Below are 25,930 nucleotides of genomic sequence, written 5' to 3'. Positions count from 1 at the left end.
CTGGACTGTGATGCCCCAACCTCTTGAGATTTTGCACCATGGAAAGGGACCCACATAAACCCACTTTCTCCCTCATGTTGATTTTTGTTAGGGTATTTTGTCCCGGAATCAGAAGAAACAACCACACCCTGAAAAATGTATTGCTGGATTTTCCCCTAAGGTTAGTATTAGAATTGTTTTGAATGTATCAAAGTGTTGGGAGGGACAGAACAACAGAGATCTGGATGCCCTTGCTCTAAATTCATCTGCTATTTATATTTTGTTTATATTTACTTTTTAATGTAAAACTTTTTAATGTAAATTATGGGGAACATAGTATTTATCACCTGAGAAATTTAGCTGGCATTTTCCAAGAACGAAAGCCACATTCTCTCAACATCTTCTCTATGCTTAAGAGATATTAAGAACAATTCTATAACATCATCTGAAAGCTTCATATTCAAATACCCCTTATCATTATTCTGAAGTCAAACTCAGAAACAGAGAAAGAAAACCTGAGTTGGAGGCTCAACTATGGGAAGATGTGGTCAGGGGAGGTCTCTCTAACCCAGTGGGATTTGGTCAGAGTGTGAAGAAGATGAGAGCTCCCAGGACCCTTCCCAGTTCTCCACCTCCTCTGCCAAGCTGCTTTCTGATTAACTGAGGTCTACAGAGCTTTGCGATTCTATAATAGAACTAGAATTTATATATAGCATATAGCTGTTATTTCTCTTGAGTTTTGGAGCAGTTTCATTTCATTATTTTGTTTTTAGTCAGAGTAGGTATCCTGACAGATTTTCTGCTTCCTCTGTTTGATTGGTGTCTTACGATTGGTTGCAGGTTAAATAAACATTTGGCCAAGAAAAATATGCTTAGATGATGTTGTCAATTACTCACTGTCATTTCAGGGAAGCGTAATGGTAGCCGTCCTATTATTTGGGAAACTGTTGATCTTTGATCAGGTATGGAGAGATGTGGTCAGCTACACATCCCTGTGTGAATGTCTTAAGGAATCTGTGGGTGGTCCTTTGAGGCAATTAATAAATCACCTCCAACCTTTCACATGACAGCTTAGCATCTGTTGGAGATCCTTTCCTAAGTGGGACAAATCACTGAGGGTGAGAAAAGGGAATTTTCTAACTAGTTTACTTCTACTTCACCTAAAACAGATGGAGCCTTTCTCCTCTCTGCTGCCCGTCATTTCTCCTCGACATCTTTCTCCCCTAATCAATGGACATAGAGCTTTTGTTTGAAAGCCCGAAGACATGCGTGGGCGCAGGTGTTTGTGGAGGCATGTTTGCATGTTGAGTACCTGTGGGTATGCACGTATGTGTGTAGGTTAAAGGTCAAACTCAGATGTTGCTCCTCAGGAACCATTCAGCTTTTAAAAGTTACTATCATCACTAGAGTTGTGTGTTTGTGTGGTGTATGCATGTGCCGTGACATGCATGGGGGTGTCAGCTGGCGTGCATATATGTATGATAATCAGCTCTCTCCTCGTGTCGTGGATTCTGGTCACTGAAGTCAGGCCCTCAGAACGTCCATTTGCAGAGTGATCTTGCCGGCCCCACCTTGTTTATCATGATGGAGTTTCTTACTGCGACCTGGGTCTTGATGACCATGGGGTAGGGAGGCATTGATCTCTGCCTTCCCAGTGCTGGGATCTCCGTGTACCTCACCAGGCCCATTTTTGTTGCATGGATGCTGGGAATAGAACTCAGGTCCTTAAGTTTCTGTGGCAAACAATTTAGCCATGGAGGCATCTCCTTAGTCCCATGGATTCTTTTTAAATCTTTGCTCCTAATCCACTGTTGCCTTTATTCTTTCTTGATGTTGTGTTTCCCAGAATCTTGCCAGTGGATAGTTCTGCAGCCAGCTCCTGTATCTTTTTGACATGACTTCAGTACTCTCTGAGCATCTCCTTAGTTTCAGGCACACAGTGTCCTAGGTTTGTAAGTTCCCCGTTTGAACCTATAATCAGCTGGTGTCGCCAAGTAGTTAGCAGAGATGGTATATAAAAGCCAAGATCTGGGTCACTGAGTGTGTCTACTGGTAGTGGGAATTGAAAGAAAGGCAAGTCTTTGGGGTACTACATGATTTTTACGATAAAGCTAGACACTTATGTAAATATGACGTGTATGTGTTGTGTGTGTGTTGTGTGTGTGTGTGTGTGTGTGTGTGTGTGGTGTGTTCTGTTCTTTTAGTACAACCTGGGCCTTTTTGGCTTTCTATAAATGCACGAACTAGTTGTTTTCATATTGAACTCATCTCCATCACCATCGCCATCACCATCGCCATCATCATCATCATCATCATCATCAGCTTTCATTGAAAGATTAGAACCTTTTTGGTTCTAATTATACATCTTCTAATTCTTTTCTTTTCCTTTTTTTCTTTTTTTCGGAGCTGGGGACCGAACCCAGGGCCTTGAGCTTGCTAGGCAAGCGCTCTACCACTGAGCTAAATTCCCAACCGTAATTCTTTTCATATGGAGAGCTGTTATCTTGGGTATTGTTAGGGCCTCATGCTTCCTAGGCAACTGCCTTGCCACCGAACCAAATCACAGGCCCTGTTTCCTCAGGTCCAGGTGACTCTTACTCTGTTTCGTACATCCGTCTCCTGTGGGTGTTAGGTTCTCTGTGGTAACTCCATGTGTCCTGGTTGTGAAAGTATCTCCTGTTTTGATTCTGGCAACAACCCAGAGGTTCAAAGGTCCTGTGTTAAATTTCGTGCCTACTTATTACCTGTGGTTCTTGTGCATTCTCAACTCAAGTATCAAAGGCAGAAGTGTTGTGTTTGGGTGTCCCCAAACCCCTGAAGACAGAAAGTCCCAGGGATGAAGGCTGAGGTGCTAATGCTTGAGCTCAAATTGAAGATGCTGTTCTACCTACATGTGGGGAGCTATACCAGGGCCCCCAATAAAGCCCGAATCCTCCATGAACTCTTCTTGTCATTCAGATGAAAATAGGAAGTTCTCATCCTCAGGAGATACATGCTCTTCCTACAGGTGAGAGAGATTAAAATCCGTGCTAAACTCAGCAGTGGACCTGCACTTGGCCTTTACCTCTCTAAGCTGTCAGGGGGATGTTCTTTGGTAAGCATGGAATGACAGGCCTCCTTATGACTTGATACCAGCAGCAAGACCTGTTCCTTGGCTTTACGACATAAGCTATGGCAGACTTGCTGCAAGTGGATAGGTGTCAAAAGGGTGCCAGAAAGGGATCATTCTTCTGCTCGTGCTCAACAGCCTCTTCGAAACAGGAGTTCCTCCACAGACTCAGGATTACAGAACAGGGGTGGGAGTGTGGAATGAAGAAACACCAGGGTAGGTGCTATCTGTTCTGAAATACCCGTACGCACGCACCTCTCTGTGGCTGTCACTCAGGCTCCCCTCTCTGAACTCTACCCTGCATTTCTTTGTTCCGAGGTGTGTGCATAGAACTATTTTTGGTCTGTCTTATTCAGCATTTCTACAGCTGAGACCAGGAGCCTGGGTGACTGCATAGTCAGTTCATCTAGAAAGCATTTCAGGAGGCAAAGTCAGGGACATCTCTGTGAGTTCAAGATTAGTCAGGTCTTCATTGTGAGACCTGGTTCTTCCACCCTCTACCCCCTAAAAAGACCTTGTCTCATAAAGGAATCAGGTTGGATTACTTATGTAAATCAACAATAACAGGCCTTAAAAATGGTGGTTAAAAATTATTTAAAGCATTTACAAAAGCCCCAAGGTCACATTTGCCACAACACAGACAAATTGCTACTTTACTCACCTCAGCATTGATTTTGTTGTACAGGACAGAAGAAAAGTCATTTTATACTTCTCCATGAAAGAAAAACTGTTCGGCAACATTATTGTGTCCTGTGCTGACTAAAATAAAATAAACGTGTGTGTGTGTGTGTGTGTGTGTGTGTGTGTGTGTGTGTGTGTGTATAGTAGACAACATATTTGAACATGTACAATAAATGCAGCTTAAATTTGAACTCCTGTATCTTCTATGATCCTGTTCAAACTCTTGGGCCTGTCTTAATTTATCGGTATTTCTGTGGTGACAAAGTTCCGATTTCATTGAAACACACATTCATAGTGGGTTTGATGATCCTCCACGTTGGTTTTCTTGCTGGGTGTGTGTGAGTGGATTGCTTGTTTCAGTGACAGTGAGAAAGCTTACGAGCCACCATTGAAACTGCAAGGAAATCTGTCTTGAAGCCATCTTTTGTGAGTTTTGGAATAACTTACTTTCCTTCTGTCCTGCACAACAAAACCAATGCTGAGGTGAATAAAGTAGTAATTTGTTTTTGTTGTGGCAAATGTGACCTTGGGGCCTTTGTAAACTGTCTTTCAATCCATTTTTTTTAAAACCCACCTTTTATTTTCTAGTATTGAAAGAATTGCATTTAGGTTTATTCCTGCAAAACAAGAGGGAATGATCATTAAATAATACTTTGGTAGGCACTGGGAACCATAATCTATGGCCCTCAACTATTTAAGGTAGCACAGTCCTTGACCCATTTTACAGACTAGGCAATTTGGCTTCCCAGACTGTCTTGGCAATAGAGTGTTGCATTCACTTATCTTTGAACTCTCAAAGCCCGGTTTCAGTTTTCTGCTGAGAGAGTCTGTAACACCAGGAGACTCAAATGAACAAAATGATCTTTGAGTTGCAAAGACCTAAATTATGCAAGCTGCAGAAATCCAGATGCCATATCTTTCATATCATTCGTTCCCACTGGGCTGGCAAAATCTTGTCCATTGTGATTTGATTTCTTAAGTCTTTCGTGCCTCGCACTTACTTCCTTGCCCTTCTGCAGAATCCAAGGGTCTTATTCACAAAATAGTGTTTCAAAATGTATAACAGAAAGAAGAGCATTTTTTTTTTTGAAATACAGTTCTACCCTCTGACCTCTGAGATTCTCAAGCATTTGTGTTCTGTCCCTCTCCCCAAACATCATCCAGAGGCTTTATACCTTCAGAGAGGTAGGTGGGTAGGGGCCTCACGGGTTTGAAGGGTGTGGAGGTGAGTATGGGATGGTCTGTCCTACCGCCAGAAGTTTCCCTACTTCTTCATTCTTTCCCCAGATAAACTAGCTTTTTTCTAGATTTTTTTTCTTTCCCATTCTTCCTGCCCTTTGCTTAGCCCCGCCCTCCTCGAGACCTGGAACCTCCCCCTCAACCTCTGCTCTCCACCCCTGCCCTCCCACGTCCGGCCTCCTCTGCCAAGTCCCGCCTTCTCTGCTCCCGGCCAATCAGGTTGGGGTCACCTTGTGACCCCGCCCCCGATGTCTCTAAGGGCCAGTGGGTGACCTGCGCTCGGAGCGCTGTATCCCGGCTGCGGAAGGATGGCGGGGCCCGCAGCCCACTTCTCGGACGAGCAGTTCCGGGAGGCTTGTGCCGAGCTCCAGAAGCCGGCGCTAACTGGGGCGGATTGGCAGCTCCTGGTAGAAGCCTCAGGCATAACCATCTACCGGCTGCTGGACCAGGTAGCAGCTGACCCGCCCGCTGGAGGAGATCAGGGGCCTGGGCTAGGACTCCCCAAGGAAATTCCTGTGCTCTGCAGGAATTACTAGGTTCCTCGCTCCGAACTACTTTACCCTGTGTAGATTTTATGCGGTTGGGAAGTTGTCCTGGCTCAGCCTCAGGTTAATCCTGCGGCTGGACTTGGGTTGTTGTAATGTATGCTTTACTCTGTAGAGTTTGTAAAAACTCAAAGGCTTGGGAGCAGGGCATTGTATTTAATGGCTCGTGGTTGAAGATGGGGCGAGGCGCCAAAGTTACCCCGTCCAGGGTCTGGACTTTCACCAGGAGTGGGTATAACCAGGAGTGGGTCCAATACAAGGTTCAGATATTTAGCTGGAGTGGCGTGCCCACGGACGTTTGGGAGTGTGTGGCTGTCTACATTCCCAAGAGAGGCATTTGGCAACAATCAGCAGATAGACAACAGAAGATGAGTGGTTTGGAAGTTTAGTCCAACTTTAGTCCAGTTTTTGTGAGGAGAATTAAAACACTGGTCCATTGATTTCCTAGATCATGCCCGTGCCTGCAGAGAACATGGTTTCTGCCAGATGGGTGCCAGTGCTGTGTGGGGCACAGAAGGGCCGTGTCCTGAGGCAGATGGGAAAGAGTCAGAACTCGGGGACTGGATGTTCAGAGTTGGCCAAGAGGCAACAATAGCAACCCCACCATTTTAGTGACTATCTTCTGTGCGTTCTAATTTTAAGATTTATTTAATAATCCGGTGGTGAAATTTCGTGCAGAAAGAGCAACGGAAGTTGGAGGAGGGGTGGAGGTGGTTGGTAAGCATCTTGAGGCATATTGGAAGCCTTTGGAACCAAGTAGCTACCCAGGTGGGAGAAACTGGAGGTCTGGCATCAGGCTTGCTTTGCAGTAGGCAACCGAAGTTCCCCGGCACAAGACCAGAGTGGTATAGCAAAGGAATCCGATTACTGATCTATCATGGTAGCCTTGGATTTCACAGGTCAAGGAAGATCTGGAGGGATGGAATGACCTTGCCGCAGAGGCACGGGGAAGTTCAGGAAAGATGCAGTTGGAGGGTTCACAGCCGAGTAGAAGGCATGTGTGGGACGAGTTGGGTCAGATGAAACTGTGTGAAGGTGCATGATGCTTCTAGATGGCAGAGGTGGACTCCTGTCAGCTGAGGTCACCTGAGCTTCCTTCGTGAGGTCACAGGGCAGCTGGGATCGATGTAGTCTCACAGTCCTGTGGGGCTAGGGATCCTTCGTGAGGTCAGCAATAGGAAACTTTACTGTATGCTTCTGCCACGTCACAGACAGGAAGTAACTGATGATAGCTGTCAGCCTGGTGGATGGCTTTGTGCCATGTCCCATCTAAACTTCAGTGCACAGAAAGGACCTCTAGCTGATATTTTGTCTTTTCGCTAATCGTGTTCACGTGCACCCACGGGTGCCTGCTTCTTTCCGTGTTTGTGGTTTGCTAAGGTTGGCAGATGGACAAGAGACGGCATGCCGCACACAACACACAGAACCAACATCCTATTGAGACTTTAACAGCTCGCTGTGTGAAAGTGGACAGGGCGCTTTGGGCCCAAACTCCTTCTGCTCTCTCCGTAATCCTGCACTTTCCCTGCCAGCCACATAACCGGGCACTCGCTGAGGTTGGCTTCTCCGCACCTCTCACCTTGTATTGCCTTATCTGTATAACTGGTCCCTTGGCCTTCTGCCTCTTCACCGTCCCGCATCCCACATGCCAGCATTTGAAAGCGAGTTTGTGATCTTATCGCTGTCCTCTTCTTGTCACCCTTCGTCATAGAATTGCTACAAGTCATTGTGATTGCTAACACTTGCAGCATATTGTCTTCTAATCTGGGCACCATTCCAAGGTTAGCCCTAGGATAGATGTTCTTGATCATTGTCTTCTTATCCATTTGGGAAGGAGCATGTGGAAGAAATGAGTCGGTTGGTTCTAGGTTATAATCGGCCTCTGAACCCAGCTGTGGGGTTCCACACTTGTCTCTTAAACCCTTTCTATCTCTGGACAGCAGGCACAGGTTAGGTGGGATGCTAAGTCTTAGAACACCCTTTCCAGCAGCGTCTTCCCATTCCCATGGACGGAGGCCATCCTCTATACATGGATATAAAGACATCGGGGTTCTTGGAAGGTACATGATATAATCCAACACGTGGGACTAAGAGCTGTTACCAGAGTAACACTCAAGCTTTCTGTTCATGAAGGAAGCCCCTTCCTTACTCTGCCTCCTACATCATACTTTGGTAGAGCACCTGGGAGATGGAATGGATAGTCCTGGGAGAGGTGGAGTGCCTCGTTATTAATATATTGAAACAGAGGCCAAAGACTGGTTATGTAACCATTCAATATTTATTGATCCTCTACCATGATTTAAATGGCACTTTAAGATTGTGTTGCTTCTGAGGGTTCCAGTGGCTTGGTTAGGAAGATATTGTGTAGGTTGGTTGGACTGATGGGCTTTTAAGGATCATGTTGTGCATGGCATCAAGGTGACCGTGGGTGAGTGACTGTTCGGCCTTCAGTCCTCCACATCAGAGGTCGTTCACTCAAGGTGGTAATCTCGCTGCTCCTTGTGGTTTTCCACTCAGCATCCTTTGTAGAAATGAGGACAGAAGAAGACAGACTGTACCCTTATAAATGCGTCTGGGACGGCTTTACTGTGAGGTTTGGAAAGGATTAAAAACAAATTCAGAGGCTTTGAAGTAGTCTTCGATGTACTACATTATATTTTAAATTAAAAAGTAAATTTTACCATCCTTTAAAGTAGATGTCTGAATCCTGTTGTTGGACAAATGGGAACTTTCCCTCATTTAACTGTGTTTATCTGAGACAGAGTTTCCTGCATGGATCTCTAGCTGGTCTGGTACTCACTGTGTAGCCCAGGTTATCCTGGAGTTCTGGATGATTGTTCTGTGTCAGCCTCCAGAGTGCTGGCATTTAGGGGCATGTGGGCAAGCACCACCCTATATATCTTCTTCCTAAGTGGGAACTTTTGACATTTTTATGTTCTTATGACTTTCCTTCTTAATAAGTGACATGTTCCACATGGATAGTTTCTTCTGGACCAGCCTCTCCAGCATTGATCTTTTGCTTGAACTTTGTTTCATCTGATGAGTGGTATAAACAGTTGAAAACAGGGCTGAGAGGAGCTGAAGGCAGAAACAATGTCTGTCTTAAAGACTGGCTGTTCCAGTTAATGACCCCTGGGAGCAAGTGTGGTCCTCTGACCAGTACTGGTAAGTTCCCTGAAAAGAAGAACCATAGGCCTTTAGGAGATCTTTCCTGGTGATCTTCAGTCATATCTTGCTGCAGCTTTGGACTATGTTACCATGGCAATAGTCAGGAACATGGCCTGTAGACTGACTCTGGCACACAGAGGTCACAACTTTGGTGTAGACGGATGCTGGGCTGAAAGGATGCGGCTAATGACTTAGTAGGTCATCTCTCCACAGGTGGAGATAAGGGACTCACCTAGTGTGTACTAGTTCTTGGCTATGTCTCAACTAGGTGAGGAGCCAACAGTCCTGTCCCAGCAGTGGCTCGACCTGGCACCGCTGTCCTCAGGAAGCTATTGTAGGCCCTAGAGGACAGTGAAACTGCATTGATCCGGCTGTACTGCAGCCCTAGGAAGGAAGCTCGGGGGTGACCTTAGCTGACAGAAGTCCATCTCAGCAGACTAGAAGCTTCATCTACCATCCCATAGCTGGATCTAATCCAGTTTGTATCACAGACTTTTTTTTTTAACTGCAGCATGATAGACCTAGTCTACCTGCTCCTCCTACCCTTTTGGCTGCCAGTGTGATGAATAGGAGAATTCCCAAACTCAGGATACTCATTGAACTGTAGCTTCCAAGCAAGCAGGGCCAGCCTGTCTACAAGCTAGACACTGGTGAGAGTTTTTTTCCCCCCCTGTATGAAGAGGGTTTTCTTCTCTACTTCCTCCAGGAGCATATAGAGACAGGTAACAGCCTTTCTTCTCTCTCAGGGTGAGTGTGTGAGAATGCTGATCCCAAGGGTTAGATTTGAGGATGGAGTTGTATAGGAAGCCCCACTTCTGTTCCCAGGTGGAAGCCAAGCTTTGTGACGTCTGCCCTGTCTTTCACCAACCCCTGCTGGGGACTTCAGGCAGAGTGAAACATTTTTATCTGGTCCTGGAACCCCGAGAAGGGTTGAAGGCTCATAGATAAGATTCGGACATGCTGGATGTTTGGCTATAATTCCCAGATGAACCAGAGCTTTTTTGGGGGTAATACTGAACAGAAGCTTTCATCTATAAATTTGTCTTTTTAAAAAAAAATATCCCTCTGAATGTTCCCCCCCCCCCCCCCCCCGGAGCTGAGAACCGAACCCAGGGCCTTGCGCTTGCTAGGCAAGCGCTCTACCACTGAGCTAAATCCCCAATCCCCCTCTGAATGTTTTTTAAGCTTCAATTTTCTTGTCTGGAAGGAATGGGTTAATAGCTAGCCCATAACCTCATATTATCTGTCATTGTGTGAACAAAATAAAATAAGCCATGGCACCAATCAGCTCATCCTCTGCTGTTGAGTGTGTTGGCGAGTGTCAGCTGTCACCATTTTACCTGAGTACCTGCAACCCTTAGGTCTTAACCCCATTTCAGTTTCTTAGAGAGTTTTGAAATCTTACATGGATCTGGTGTTCTCAGCAGTCTGTAGCCATGGCTGCTTCATCCTTGACCCCTGACTTTCTAGTGGTGAAAATGCCTGTTTCTTATGTCCCCTGGATTTATTAAGTTTCTTAGAATGGCTGGAGTTGTGAGCACCCACAGCTCTCCAAGGACACTTTGTCCCCTCGGGGAATGGAAGGGCTCTTTGCCGCTGTGAGAGGCCAAGTCAGGGCACACCACGGGGAGAGTTTACACAGTTAGAAAAAGGCGGTTGGACTGCCTAACAGTCACCGATGAAAGTTCAGATAAGCTTTACAAATTACTCGTGGGTGGTTCCTCTGTCTAGATGAGGTTAGGAGGGTGTGGTGTGGCCAGTTATGTCTACAGGCGATCATTCTAGGTGGGAATGGCGAAGGTCGGCTGTAAATAACATTTTGGCAGTTTCGATTTCTCTCGTGTAAATTCACTGCACTTGCTCTGCCGAGGTCAAATGAGCACGTCAGTAGCCTTAGCTGTGAAAGTAAATTCATGACTCTTAAAAATCTTATCCATCATTAAAAAAACAAAAACAAACCAAAAACCACCTTCCAACCACCACGACCCCCTTAGCGTGGGGTTTATATAAGCCATGAGCATCAGAATCACATCTTAAAATTTAGTCACCCCAGTTTACGGTAGTGGGGATGCTGATGCTTATGTCCCTAAGCTGGGTACCTGGCATAGAGCAGGTGATATGTAGGCTACCCTTCCCCCAAAATGTGGAGAATTTGTGGTCCTCTGTTCTCACTTCTTAAACCCGAGAAAGGAGATCAAATGTCTATGTACGCCCCTCCTAGACTTCAGCTGGATCACCTGACTCGACCCTCAAACACAATCTATGAATTGGAAGCTCTTCTTTGACCCATTTATAGATAGGTAGACAGTGAATAGACTTAGCTCAGCTTGAGGCTCCAAGCCCATGCTGCCACCACCATGCTATCCTTTCTGGCTACAGAGTTTAGGAGACACCGGTTAGAGATTTAACAGTGGAAAACATGGCGGTGTCTAGTCCAGAAACAGCATCTAAAACAACACTTTGGCCATCAAGGGTCCTGCTGGACAAATGCACCAGGCTTAGGAACCCAGGGAAGCTCCCAGTGTGACGTCCATTCTGAAACAAGAACAGCAGAAGGGACAGGTTATCTGGGCTTTGTCACTGAGTGTCATCGGTTGGCTCTTAGCAAGTCACCTGATCTTTTAAATCATTGGTCTCTGGCCCCCGACGGAGATAAGATCTTATGTAACGGGCCTTTGGATCATCAAAGTGGCTTGGTTACCTTAGTTATTATCCTGTGGTTTGGATGAAACATGCAGAGGGGGTAGGACTGAGCAAGACCCTCTTGGGGTAGAAGGAGCAGGTGCCAAAAGACTCATGGTTTCTCTTTGACCTGACACTGATTGTCAGACTGAGGGAAGTCTGAGTCCAGTATCTCTGAGTTTCATTTCTTATAAAGACAGAGACCACAGCAACTTCCCTGTCTACTTCAAGGACCACACAGATAAGTCAGTAAGAACATGACTATAAAATTGTTTGGAAACTAAATTATGACTAGCTAGACAGTCCCTAATACTATTGAAAGAATCATAGCATGTCCAAGTAGTGGAAAAACTCCTCCAAACAAGCCGTGTGGCTGTCACAGTGACTACTGATGGGTCACCAAGGGAAGCACATGGTGTAGTTCTTTGTGCCTTTGCAAAGTTAAACATTAACCATCAATTTAGTGCCCACTGTCAAGACCCCCTGCGACCACAGGTAACTCTCCTTTGGGGAGAAGGGTGGGGCCCACTTGGCTCACATGACCACACACTTGACTGAACAAGTAATGTATGCTCAGTTCTTCAAAGAGGTTCAGGAAGCATGAATGAGGCATGTGGACCCCTTATGACCTTGGTCTGTGATGTTCTCAAAACTGACCAGTCTCCATAGAAATTACCTCAGCCCCTACTCAGTTCCTTCCATAAGATCCATATATGGCTACTGGGCTGGACGACCATGTGGGGCAATACATCAATAGTCCTCCCTCTGAGGTGCTCCCACTCTCTGGACTTCTTTTTTACTTTTTCTTAAAATATTTGCTCGACTCCTTGTTCATATGTCTTTATTCTTTTTCAGCCTAAGCCATGGGTTTGGGACCGCATTGGAATAGTGATTATCAGTGTAGCTCCCTAACTTGTCAGGCTCACTGTGGTGGTTCGAAGGCAAACTAACCCCATAGGCTCATAGGTTTGAATGCTTGGTCCCCACTTGGTGGAAATGTTTGGGAAGGACTAGGAGGAGTGGCACTGCTAAAGGAGTCACTTTAATGAGTGTGTCACTGGGGCAGGCTTTGACATTTCAAAAGTCAAGAGCCCAGGGTGTTTCCATCCCACTTCACCCCCTACTTTTGGACAAGGGTGTAAGCTCTCAGCTACCTCTCTGCACTGTGTCTGCCCTCTTGCATGCTTTATCCTCACAACCAACGATGGTAGTGGAGTCATTCTTGAGATGGCAAGCAAACCTCCAACAAGCCTGTCTATAAGTTGCCTTGGTCATGGTGTCTCTGCTTAGCAGTAGAAAAGTATGATACTCACCAAGGAACCACAGAGGCTCCATTATTCTCAGAGAATAACACTGCTTTGTATTCCTATAGTATTTTAGGGAAGTAATGCATAATCATATTTTCTTTCCCGAAGCCACAAGTTTGAACACTCTTCTGCCATTCTGTTTTAGAGTGATGTAAAACGAAGAATCGATTCAGCCCTAGCAGGAGAGACCTTCAGGGAGTCAGGAGGCTCTTGCGATGGGGGCAACTATCTGGCCCTAAGGTCTTCAGCAGGGTGAAAGTTAGGCAAATGAGTTTTTTCTTCTAAACAGTAGACTAAAGGGTTAGAGAGAGCCATGCGTGGGAAATGAAGAGAAAGGATTGCATGATTGGGCAAGAGATCAGATAGTCCTTTATCCTGAGGCTGGCCTGTTCACCCGAGGGAGGGCTGGCTGGCTCACTGTGGGGTGAGTCACAGGTCAGGGACTTTTAGCAAGGAGAAAAGTCCATTCAGTTCAGTTAACAAATATTTTCTTTTGATTGATCAATGAGGAAAGGCAGCTCAGCTCATGGTTTATGAAGCAAAGAAAGGGACTTTGGAGGATCTGCTCTTTTGAGTGCGTCCAGTCGTATGGAGAAGTGGTTTTCTGTGGTTGTTTTGTATTTCCTTTGTAGTAAGGCTTTTATACACCAGAAAAGATGGAGAGTTGGGATTTTAAGTGTTTCTTGTATGTGTTCACGCAACCCACATGTATACCTGTTTATTTATATGTGTGCGTGCCTACATGAGTTTACATGTGCATGCAGATGCCCATGGAAGACTTAAGAGGATGTTGGATGTCCTGGAACTGGAGTTACATGAATTTGTGTGCCGCCCAGTGTGTCTGCTGGGAACTTAACCCAGGTCTTCCGCAAGAACAGCAAACGCTCTTAACTATTCAGCTACCTCTCCCACCTTCCATCCGGGGTTTTCAAGGGTTCTGGGGATCCAAACTTACATCCTTATGATTACACAGATCCCTTACCTAGGGTTTTACTGCTGTGAACAGACACCATGACCAATGCAAGTCTTAGAAAGGACACTATTTAGTTGGGGCTGGCTTACAGGTTCAGAGGTTCAGTCCATTATTAATTATCAAGGTGGGAGCATGGCAGCATCTAGGCAGGCATGGTGCAAGAGAGCTGAGCGTTCTACATCTTCATCTGAAGGCTGCTAGCAGAAAACTGACTTCCAGGCGGCTAGGATGAGGGTCTTATAGCCCACACCCACAGTGACACACCTACTCCAACAAGGCCACACCTAATAGTGCCACTCCCCGGGGCCAAGCATATACAAACCATCAGAATGGCCATTTTTCTTTAAACTTTTACTGTTTCCTAATATCAAAAGTTTTGAATAACATACTGCAGTGTCAGTGAGCACCATTTTGAATCAATTAACCTTGCTTTTAGGAGCAAATAAGACAAGAAAAAAGCCTAGACTGAGGAGGCCCTAAATAAAGGTACCTTTTTGTCTTGCTTAACTAATAACTTGGAGATCTATAACTGGCCCCTCATGCCAGAAACCCTGGATCTCTCTACTCTGCTGTGTGTTTGCTGCTTTTCAGTTCCAGAAGAGTTGGCACAGATCCAAATATTGTGTCCCCATTGAGAGCAGGAGACGGCGTCACTTGGATGCTCTCCAACACAGGAGACCAGAAAAGTTAGTAGCCATTCACATGCTCCTGGGCGCTCTCCCAGAAGGGAGGAAGTGGGTGTATACCGTATCAGCCAACCTCGTTTCTTCTGGCAGTTGTCTTCCATGCATGATACTGGTTAAAATAACGTCACTGCCATCCACATAACCTTTCAGTATTTGAAGTGTAGGAAGCGGTCTTAGAAATGGATCATTAGACACCCAGTACGGTTTGCTGTAAATGGGGGATGTGAGACATTTCTAGAGGTCACTGTGGGAGACTTCAGGAAAATCCAAGCATCTCTCGCATAAACATATTTGGAGTTATTTATTACAGTGTCGGGAAGCTTGGAAAAATATCCAAAACAAAATTTACCAATTATTTGTAAATCTAATTTTCAGAAGGCCCGATACATTGTTAAAATAAACTCCACTCAAATAGAACTAAGCATTAGGTTTTTCTCTGTCAAACTCTAAAACAGTGGTACTCAGTCCCAGGGAGCCACTTCTCGTTTCTGAGAAAACAGCCTGGTGTACTCGTTTTCTAAATATTTGAAAAGAGGGCAAACTGCCCCTGAATGAATGTTAATGTTCCCTAACACTCATCTCTGGGAAAACTCCCATATTGATAAAATGAACTAGGACCGTGAACTGAGAGTCTTATGGTCATTTTGAAACTACTTATTTCTATAAAATATTCTGACACGGGCTTTCCGTACTCCCAATATACTATTAAATTTGAGGTAAGAGTAATTCCAGCTGTCGATACCACATCATATCCATTCATTCAGGAAGACAAACATCTGCTCCCTTTAAAGAGATACTATAAGCTATTATTAATAGATACGCATGAACTATGAGGTTACATAGTTCTTCATAATGTCTTCAGAATTCAAACAGTGAATATGGATTGTTTTTACAATGATTAAAAATCACTTTATCTTTTGAAGGAGGAAATGTAAATGAATATGTGTGCTGGGTGCATTTAGAGATCATGAGTGGTGACGAGCTTTGATCCGGGAATTTGGACCAGGCTGTGGAGCTCAGCAAAAATGGGAATGAGAAACCAGGAAGGGGGCAGGCAGCGAGGGTCTTGTTCCTCTGGAGTGCTGGCATTTCTCTCAGTCCTGCCGCAATGGGAGGCACTAAAGGAAGTCGTCACAATAGTTCATTCTTCTGTGTTTGCACAGGCCTTAGGCCGTTCTATTTGTCTCTGATTTGCTGGTCCTCTTCTGTGGAAACAGATAGAATCAGGGTCACGGAAGGTTGCAACTGCATTCAGGAAGGGACAGGACCACTTAGTCTAAGAAAATGGTTTGTCTTAATTCTTGTAGATATCCACAGTAAATCATAGAAGGCCCCCACCCCATGATCATTATCTTAACACGTAAGTATCCTGTTTTTGGTGAGCATATGTAGAAAATAGAAAATAGAACTTCTGTTTTCTCAAATGACTCCCCTGTTCGTTCATATTCTCTCTCTCTCTCTCTCTCTCTGTGTGTGTCTCTCTCTCCCCCTCTCTCTGTGTCTCTCTGTCTCTCTGTCTCTCTCTACACACACACACACACACACACACACACACACACACACACTCAAATGCACTGTGCACTGTACTGGTCTGATATGTGTGTATAGGGAAGCCCTCACTGTCCTCCTTTCTGTCAGTGCAGTGGGGACAGGCTGAAGCACTTTCTCCTGAGGCCTCACATCAGAACCTCAGGGCGTCAATCCATACTGAAATATATAGGTCTTCAAACTCAGCCAAACACCATTGGCTTGTGGGAGACCCCGTGTCGAGCCATACGCTTGTGTAGCTGGCAGGTTACTATAGATTCACTTCTAATTTCACCTTTGGGGAGGGAGTGGGGGGTCCTTCGCAACCCTCTGAGAGTCCTAAACTGGGATATAGTTTGTTATGTTAATGCCATCCCAGTTGGAAGCCACTCTTTAGAAGGATCTCTCAAGCCTTTCTTAGACTTCCCTTGGGTCCTCAGGGTGGGCTTTAAGGTGCTTCTTTAGTGAGTAGTTAGTGGAACCCAAGCACCTTCCAAGGGCTGTGTTTATCACTTGCTCTGCTTCATGGCTTTCGTTGTTGGGTCATTGCTTTTGTCCCTTAGATCTTCCTCTTCCCACTAGGGCCGCTAAGCCAGGCCTGGCTCAGAGAATTCTGAGTCACCACTGGACCCAACAAAATGTGTGGTGGGGCCACCTGGAGCCTAGAGCCCTCGCAGACAAGGATATGGCTTGGCGGGAGAAGGAAGGAACTCACTTGTACTTGTAATCTAGAAATTGTCTTTTTCTAAACAACAGGGCCACCTGTTTCAACATGGTTTGAAACAGACAGCTGTTCCCTTTTAAGTCTCATAAAATAAAAACATTTAATATTTTAATAAAAACAAAAACAAATAACTCCCCACACCCAAATAAAAACAGTTGGAAAGCTCTGTCTTGTAAAAGACTTCACAAGATGCACTGGTTTCATTGTGCTCCGGCTATGTGGAATATACCCTTTCCTCAGAACTCTGCTGCCTGTGGAACATGGGTGTATACCTGGTACCTAGAATTCAACCAGACCAAACCAGAACTTTTGCTCACACCAGAAGCTCACAGATCCCCCTTTCCATTTTCTTCTGTGTTAGTAGAGTCACTCCCTCATCTACCATGTCCAGCAGTGGTTGGTGGAGTTCTCTTTGGTGATCTATTTCCCTCCTCTCATTCTTCCAGCACTAATTCCTATTGGATTTACCTTCCTCGTATTCCCACAATTGATGTTAGCTCTCTGTTTCTGTTGCTGTCTATTGTCTAGTGCACTGGGTCTTGTCTTGTATTTTCTTTTCCCTCCCTCCCTCCCTCCCTCCCTCCCTCCCTCCCTCCCTCCCTCCCTCCCTCCCTTCCTTCCTTCCTTCCTTCCTTCCTTCCTTCCTTCCTTCCCGTCTATTCATCCACCCATCCTGATGGAAATTTCCCTTCCCTGCTTTTCTAGTTGTTCCTGCTACCCGCCCCCACCACTTCTCTGTTTCTCTTCAGAAAAGGGCAGACCTCCCATGGATAGCAACTATGCAAGCATGCGCTGAGTTTTAAGATCATTTCTCTTCCCCGTAGTGTTCTTTACCAACTTAAAAAACTTTTGAGCTTTCACTATCTTATTAGATCTGGTCAAAACTATCCCTGGTCATATCTGGCCATATCTCTGGCTACAGTCTTCTTTCTGGTTTTCCAGAGAAATGAGAATCAAAGTTTAATCTCACCATGGTTCCCAAGGCCTTTGGTGTCATGCTACTTCAACGTCTCTAACATCAGCTCCTCCCACTCTGTGTTCTAGACATCTCTCTTTAATCACGCCAGTCTATCAGTTCCTCTTACCACAAGTGGTTTTCTTCATTTCCCAATGGCCAGTGCTTCTGACTTATAGAACACAATATCCTGATAAATCTTGGGAGATGGTCCCTATAGAGGCTCTTTCTACCTACATGTTGACATAAGCCCTCCACAAAACACTGTTTACTGTGTAACTCTTCTTATTTCCTGCTGAAATCATCTAGCTAATACTTATGACGAGTCCCTCCACCAGTACCTACCTCTGTGTATAAGACACATGAGACCAGGAGTCCTACCTGCTTCTGTGCTGTGGTCACCAAGACCCCAGAAGAGATCAGTGTTTGGTGTGATTGAACCTCAGCTCCAGCTGTTTTGCATGTGATGTGGAATCTCCACTCTGGTCTCACCAGATTGTTTCCCCCTCTGTGTTTCCATAGTCAACTGGACTTTACGAGTATAAAGTGTTTGGAGTCCTGGAAAGTTGCATACCATCTCTACTCGCAGACGTTTACATGGACTTAGACTACAGGAAAAAATGGGACCAGTACGTGAAAGGTGAGTAATGGCTTGCTTAAATTAAACATCCTTAGAGAGTTAATCTGCTTTTGACTAATTTAGTCTTGCTGTACTGGAGGCTGAAGCATGCTCTTTGCCATTTCCAGTACTCACCCTGACTATGTCTCAGTCACTCTTCCGTTTGTCCTTCTGATTGCTTTGCCCTGCTTCCTGAGCTGTGCTCACAAGTGTAGCTTGATTGTCATGGAAACCTTCTCGGAAGATGGGCATATAACTTCCTTTTGGAAACTGAATCAAAGATCTTCAAACAAGCTAGAGCACATACATGGGAGGAAGTGAGAGGGTAGGAGTGGTTGGAGGGCACTGGAGGTCCAGGGAACCACGAAAAGGAAGTTGCAAAGCAGCCTGTTCAGAAGCCCCTGGCAGTTGGTGTTGCTGGGTGGTGATGTTCCCTGACCCACCTCTCTGAGAACATTTCATGATCCACGGCAGGGACATGATCCACTGCCTACATGGTCTATGTAGTGGAGAGAAACACTGAGTTGGAAAGCATTAAACAGGTAGGGGGCAAATGTCACCTGTTATCTCAGCCACTGTCAAAGAGACCTGCACAGCCAACCAAGGGCAAATGGAATCTTTAGTGAAGACACCTGCGAGTATCCAAGAGGCACCCTATCAGGACGCTTTGTCATCTCTAGCCTGTGCTCCTCTGTATCGACCTAGCTCTCTGGCAGAACTCTCCTGTTCCTTGTGAACACGTCCTCCAGAAGATGCAGGCTCCTACTCTAACCATGCCCATACCTCCAGGAAAGAGAGCCACACTTTCCCAGTGAAGTCAGTCAGAGTGCCGGGACTCACTCTGTACAGCTCATGTCAAAGCGACTGCTTATCGTGTGAGTCCTGGACATGGTCCCAGGCGGCCTTATGCTTTCACATACTCATCCTCATTAGGGAACGGCAGCACCTGTGCCTATCCAAGGGAGCAGGCTGACACTGCCCCAGTTTCCACAGCAGCTGTATGGCCATCATGTGACACACACCTTGTCAATAGGTGCCCGTGTGAGTCCTGCTTGGAAAAGAGCCATGGGAGGAAGCAGACAGCCTATAAAACCCCTTTTGTTCAAGTCAGCTAAGGCACCTGTTTTTAAAAAAAGAAAACTGAAATGAATAAATAAATTGATTGAGGAACAAAAGGAAAAGTAACTGCGGAACCTACCGTCAGCAGTTAACCCTGTGGTTTCTGGTACAGTGGAAGCTGTTGTTAGATTTGCTAGGACAATCTGGAAGTCCTTACTGTACTGCATCTGGGATTTAAGAGTACTCAAGAGCCTTGTGACCCATTGGGTCTAAAAGAACACACTAAGGCCCTGGTCATTCAAACATCATAGTCATTTCTTGTTCCTTTTCCAAGCCCTGAGATCACTACTTTACCTACTTAAACCTCATAGTAGAGAAGGGTAAGGCTGTGTGTGTGTGTGTGTGTGTGTGTGTGTGTGGATCGGCATGAATATTGAACAGGCAGAGGCCCCCTCATCCCTTCCCTTCATGACTGTCTTTAGTGTCCTATGGCACGGAATGGGGCACAAAGCTCCCTAATCAATGGTCTGTTTCTGATAGAATTCTTCATGTACCCTTCGCATCTCACTCACGGATGACTTCATCCTCGCTGGGTGGTCAGATGGGAGCCCCCACCCCCACACAGGCAAAGCGCTTGCCTGCTCATTGGCCATCTCCTCTGAGAGCTGTAGTTTGCATGTCCTGGCACAAGAGCACGGACATCGAGGGAATTTGGTTACTGAAGCTGTGGCAGGTGCTTAGAGGCAAGAAGCAAGGAACACAGGGTTAGCCATAGTTCAGCCATGTTGCAGCTGTTTGAGAACACAGCTCTCTGTGGGCCTTTTGTTTCACAGATACATGCTAGACTCCCTCAGTGTTTGGCTAAGAGTAGGGAGGCAAACATTGATGGTACTCCTGGTACTCTAGTGACATCTGGTGGTTTACCTGCTTTAAAGCTACTGGCTGTTTCTCGATACCATTCCTTACATTCTATCCCAGCATGCTGTTGGAAATGGACAAGTGCTGGAGGCTTATTTAGGGTTTCTGTGTTTCCATGTCCTCTAGGCCATCCCTAGACAGCAAGCTTTCAGTATATTAAATATGCTTTTGTTTCAAAAAAATATTTCTATGTCTGGTGAGTTAGGGGTTTGTCACGCACTGAGGCTGAATAGACTTCTTGAAGCCATTGACTTTGCAGGTGTGCTAACCTCTTGTGTTCTCCTTCAGAACTCTATGAGAAGTCGTTTGACGGACAGATGGTGGCATACTGGGAAGTGAAGTACCCTTTCCCTCTGTCCAACAGAGATGTATCCTTTCTGCACGCCTAGCACTCTATTCCCCGAGCTTCTCTCTCTCTCTCTCTCTCTCTCTCTCTCTCTCTCTCTCTCTCTCTCTCTCTCTCTGTGTGTGTGTGTGTGTGTGTGCTGTGTTCCTCAGCCGCCGCCCTTGCACTGGGATCCACTAACGTCACAGTCACAGGAGTTGTGGGTCTTGGATTCTGAGGAACCGTATGCTAATCCTGGAGCCTCTTGTGAGACTTTCCGGGACTTCAGAGTATTATTTCTGGGTGTGACGCTTAAGACAGGACCCACACCCAGGGTCACTGGAAGGTGACTTTCAGGGGTCCGGGGGGAGCTGTTTATGAGGAGTGTTAGTCCAGACTTTTAATCTCACAGAGGAGTAGGCGGGGCCCATGGAAGTGAGCTAACAGACAGACGGACTGACATGACAGAGGAACCGGGCCTCGCCAGCTTTGCTTCTGGCCCCTCCTCAGCATGGCCCTCTGGACTGCTCTTGACACCAGGCGCAGGGTTTTGCTCTCCATTTCTTTGTTTGTAAAGTACAGCAGTTGACTGAAGTGTAGGGAGTTTTCCCTCCCATCTGAGCGTATTAACTATTGTTGCTGTGAGCAAATGGCTGCCGGACAATAGTCCCTCTAAGGGCAGCAGAGATGGGAAGCCATAGTGATTTGCACGGAAGAAGATGTCACTTCGTACGTTGACTTTAAAATTAAGAGAAAGTAAAAATTGAAGTTTTTAAAGATGTCGTTATCATTGGTAGAATTAGTGCTGTGGACCTTGAGAATGTTTTGTGCAAGCTTACAGAGGTGGAAGAGTTTTTGCTGTTCTTGGCAAACCAGTGTTAACTCAAAGAGTACATCTCCCTACTAAAATTCGAGGTATCCATACATTTCCTACAGTTGAGCTGTGACATAGATGCCTTCCATGGGTAGAGGTCTGCGGTTACCGCTGCAGCTGAGACAATATCTACGGGTCGATACCATTTCTATCCAGTGTTTCTTCTGCCCTTGGATTTCTCTAATGCCCTGAACATTGTGGCCTGTGACCTGAATGTGCTTGATTAGCTTCCCCAGGATTACAGCTAAGTGGACAGTGTTCTTGGTGCGTCTTCTCGGAGAAAGGGGGAATGTGATCCCTGATGACCAAAAGCTTGGGGGGGTCACAGCTAGGTGACATACGCTCTCCGGTGAGAATTCCCATTGGTTGTGAGGTTCAGCTCTGCAGGGAAAGCGGGCAGTACACAGAAGGGAGCCAAGGCTAAGTGGAAGGTGCAGAGTGACCTCCCGTTGCCCCCAATGTGGGCTGCCCTTGAGCTGGCATCCTGCCTTGACTGGCTGTACAGTATGTCTACACCCGCCAGCGGCGAGACCTGGATGTGGACGGGAGGAAGATCTACGTGGTCCTGGCCCAGAATATCTCTGTACCTCAGTTTCCGGAGAAGTCTGGGGTAATCCGAGTGAAGCAGTACAAGCAGAGCCTGGCGATCGAGAGCGATGGCAAGAAGGGGAGCAGAGGTAAAGCTTGGGGTGCAGCTCAGCAGTGCCACTTGAGTGGAGGCAGCGTAGGTACAAAAGCTTATCTAGGAAATGTAACCCGTGGTCTGGCTAACCAAGTAGCGGTGAGGTCAGCAGGTGGGAACGTCAGCAGCAGGTTAGTCCACATCCCAGGCTAGGGCTCGATGGTAGATGTTTCATCTGACCCGGTGCATTCTTTTTGTTTGTTTACATTTACTTATTTTATTCTTTCATGCGCACCAGTTTTGCCTGCCTATGTCTCTTGCCCTGATGTCTGTGGAGGTCAGAAGAAGGTATCATATCCGCCGGGACTAGAGTTCCGGGTGGTTGTGAGCCACCACGTGGGTGCTGGGGATTGAACCAGGATCCTCCTTATGAGCAAGAAGTGCTCTTAAAAGCTGAGGCGTTTGTCCAGCCCCACCCACCACCCCTTCATCCTTTATTGACCCGATGCAATCAGAACATTCAAGTTTGGGAAGAGTTGCTTCAGGCTTAACCTGTAGCTATCGGGGCTGAGCCTGGACAGGACCAGTGGATTGCAGGTGTGGATCGAGGACCCAGCTCGGACAAACACAAGGCCAATGCAAGAACATTGAGTTCCCAGTCCCCCAGAAGGAAAGCACGGGTATCCGTGTCTGCCATTCTGGCATGAGTGTGGCCTGAGCCAGGCAAAAATCTGAACCCTAAGCCTGATGCTTGCTAGGTCTGTCTTCTCACACTCCTGAGTCTTTATTTCCTCGAGTATGCTGTCAGTGCCTCGGGGCTGTTTGGATACTGAAACGAGAGATGATCTGCAAATGTCTAGCATTCATCAGGTATCTAAGAAAGCACAGCCAAGCGTTCCCCTGGCTGCATTTTCAACAATGCTCCCGTGTCAGTAGCCACAGGGGGGTCAGGGCAGTTCACTTGCTCCTTCCTCTGTGCTTTCTGGGCCCCAGTGGGAAGACAGGTTTGCATGGTTTTGTTATTGTATTTTTCCAGCCCCCACCCCCACTGCCCCACTCCCACTGCCCCCTTCTGAATTGTCTTTTCTTCTCTTTTAGTTTTCATGTACTACTTTGATAACCCGGGTGGCCAAATTCCGTCCTGGCTCATTAACTGGGCAGCCAAGGTGAGGTCCCAGGAGTCAGGCAGTGGGGAGCGTGCATTTGACAAATGTTGACTTAGCCTGTGGGTTGTCATGTTGAAGAGACATATTGTCCCAGGGTAATGAGACTCTTTTATGAAGAGCTTGGTTGAGTGACTTGGGGAGAATTGGAATGGCCAACACCCAGGATGGAGGCTGAGACATAGGACAAAGAGTCTGTTAGCCAGGAATGCCAGCCCTTCCCTGCTGGTGGCTACAAGCCCTCCGAGAGCACGCTCTGGAACTTCTAGACATAAGACTGCCCCTTGTAGGAACAACAGTGTTTTCAGTATCTGCTTATGAGACAGTCAGACCCTTCCTGGCCTGAAGGAAGTCTCTAGTTTGGTTGTCCTTGCCTTTTTTTCATTCTCTAAGGCCAGGGAACAGTGGTAGTGGCCCAGGTCACTATAGTGTGCCACTCCTAGGATCCTGTATCACTGTGACAATTCAGCAGGCTTTGTACAGGTCCCGTGGTGAACTCCAGTGGCTCATGGGAAAGTACGAATGCCTATAGGTGTCAAAGGCAAACAGGTGCAATTCTGAATCTGGGCTGTTACTTCATGTCTTCTGTTAGTTAGGGAAGCCCTGACTTCCTTCCTTTTTCAAAAACGGAAGATGAATATTGTCCCCTGCATGGAGTTGAAGTCAGTGAGACAGTGTTTTCAAAAAGTCTTGCACAGGCTTACCACTGAACAGCATATCCCATCCCCTAACTACAAACACTGTTTTTAGTACAGTAAAGCAAGCCCTTCCACTTATAAGGAAGTATCAGCAATCTAATTTCCAACTATTGATTTGCTTTGTAATCTCAGTTTTTTGTTTCATTTTAATTTTTCTTTCCTTTTTTTATTGCAAAGAAATTACATGCATATGTTTATAAGGAGTGTGTGCATACGTGCCTGCGGGGTCCACAAGAGGTATTGGAGCCTCTGGAGCTGGAGTGACAGGTGGCCGTGAGCTGCCTGACATGGGTGCTGGGGACTGAACTCAGATTCATCGCATGTGCTTTTGGGTGCTAAGCCACATCCCTAACCTCTCTTCCTTCCATTTTAATGAATAATTATTTTAAAAAGAACTCTGTAGTTTTTATTAGCAGAAGTCAAACCCTGTCTGCTCTGGGTCTTGCCTTCTGCTATTTTCTGTGACAGCGTCATGTTGAAATTAGATCAGGAGCCCCATTGCCCTTGATTGCCTCTAACTCCATTGTTGTTTTTCTCTGCCACACTCCAGGGAATGAGGAACACATAGAAACATATTCTTTTCTTTTGCAGAATGGAGTTCCAAGCTTTTTGAAAGACATGGTGAAAGCGTGTCAGAACTACCACAAGAAAACCTAAGGAGGAGACCGGGACCCCGGCATCCATGAAAGACACCTCTGGATGTGCTACACCAACTGAAGCTCGCCCTTCTGTTCCCACCTTCAAAGCGCTACACACCCCCAAGGCATGCTTGCCTCTGTCCGGCTCCATCACTGACTTCTTTCCCACTGGTCATAGTCAGAGCCTACTACCTTCTTCCACTGTCGAATGGGGGGTCCCATACTTGTGTATGTTTCATTAGGAAAATCCTTAGTGGGGAAAAAGAGCTATTCTGTTGTGCCATTTTTGGGGGGATGAGTGAGAAGAGGAAGGGTGGCAAGATATAAGAGTGGCCCTTCCTGGAAAGCAGGCTCACTTCAGCATTCTCTCTTGCAACTAGAAGTGGCTTTTGGTCCACAGTTGACCTTCTAGGTTCGAATCCCACAGTGATGCCTGTTCTCTTGATGCCTCGCTGACTCAGGCTGGGATTTGAGGTGACAAGCAAGTGTGGCTGTGTTTCTACTTGGGCATGATCAGTAGTTGCTGTGGTATCAGACCACACTGAGGAGTGTCCCAGGCCTGACTGAGCACATGCTGAGATGAGCAAGGTTTCCTAATTGTCAACATCTGGATCTTTTTCCTTTCCCATAATCCACTGAGAAAACGCTGTCTATACCTCTTGAGCAGTGCATTTCACTGCAAGCCCCAGGTTTCCGAGACAGCGTGTGTGTAGTACGCTGACTGTATCTTACTAAAGTGACTTCCCCTTCTAGAGCGTTTGGAGATGTTGAAGGGACAATAATGGTTTACAACGGAGTGAAATTGACGTAGTGATTTGGTGTGCTCTTCACCTTTTTCTCAGGAATTCTACCTCTTCAGAACAGGGACTCTCAGAACCCTGCGTCTGATCCTCAATTTTTGTAGGAAAATAGATTCAGTGGCCAAGACACAGCCTTAATGATCTCAGGGAAAAGTTGTAGTCAATCACTCTGTGCAAACCTTGACTAAAGGATATGGAAACTCAAGATGCAAAGACAGAGGAAAGGATCTGTTTGAGTGGGATTTCTTAGAGTGTGTGTTCTTTCTGGGAAGAAAGTTGTGTTCCATGAATAAACACAGTGACTTATGTTTCTCTGTGTGCTGTCTCCCTCTTACTTCTTGCTTTGTGGAAGAAGGAATTGGGTCTCTTCTGTTTGCACTGACACCTGGCCTAGCTCAAGACTAGGAAGAAAGGAAGAAAGGAAGAAAAAGAAAGAAACATACAAAGAAAGGGGGAGGGAGGAGAGACAGACAGACAGACAGACAGACAGACAGACAGAAAATTGGCTAGAGAGATGGCTCAGCTGTTTACAATGCTGGCTGCTCTCTCAGGGGACTCTGGTTCAGGTTTAGGTTACCAACACATCAGTGGCAACTCACCACCTTCTATGTAACTTCAGTTCCAGGGCATTTGACACCC

At 46.2% G+C, this 25,930-nt stretch overlaps 1 protein-coding gene across 47 annotated transcripts in view; it reads left to right on the top strand.

The window, feature by feature from the left end:
- The window catches only part of Pctp (phosphatidylcholine transfer protein), a 48,031-nt gene extending 22,429 nt beyond the window's left edge, over positions 1–25,602 (top strand). For 20 of the 47 annotated variants that reach the window (XM_087571171.1, XM_087571167.1, XM_087571175.1 and 17 more), the window contains 5 exons: positions 18,098–18,215; positions 20,460–20,539; positions 21,876–22,047; positions 23,091–23,158; positions 24,445–25,601. In XM_087571171.1, coding sequence (XP_087427297.1) covers positions 18,173–18,215; positions 20,460–20,539; positions 21,876–22,047; positions 23,091–23,158; positions 24,445–24,510 — 429 coding nt within the window. In that variant the 5' untranslated portion in view covers positions 18,098–18,172 and the 3' untranslated portion in view covers positions 24,511–25,601. 47 annotated transcript variants of the gene reach the window in all.
- Positions 25,603–25,930: the final 328 nt, after the last annotated feature.

This window comes from Rattus norvegicus, chromosome 10 (genome assembly GCF_021556685.1).
Source record: "Rattus norvegicus strain SHRSP/BbbUtx chromosome 10, alternate assembly SHRSP_T2T, whole genome shotgun sequence".
NCBI lineage: Eukaryota > Metazoa > Chordata > Mammalia > Rodentia > Muridae > Rattus > Rattus norvegicus.
Note: the sequence above shows the minus strand (reverse complement) of the source record. Positions and strands in the feature narration are given on the sequence as shown.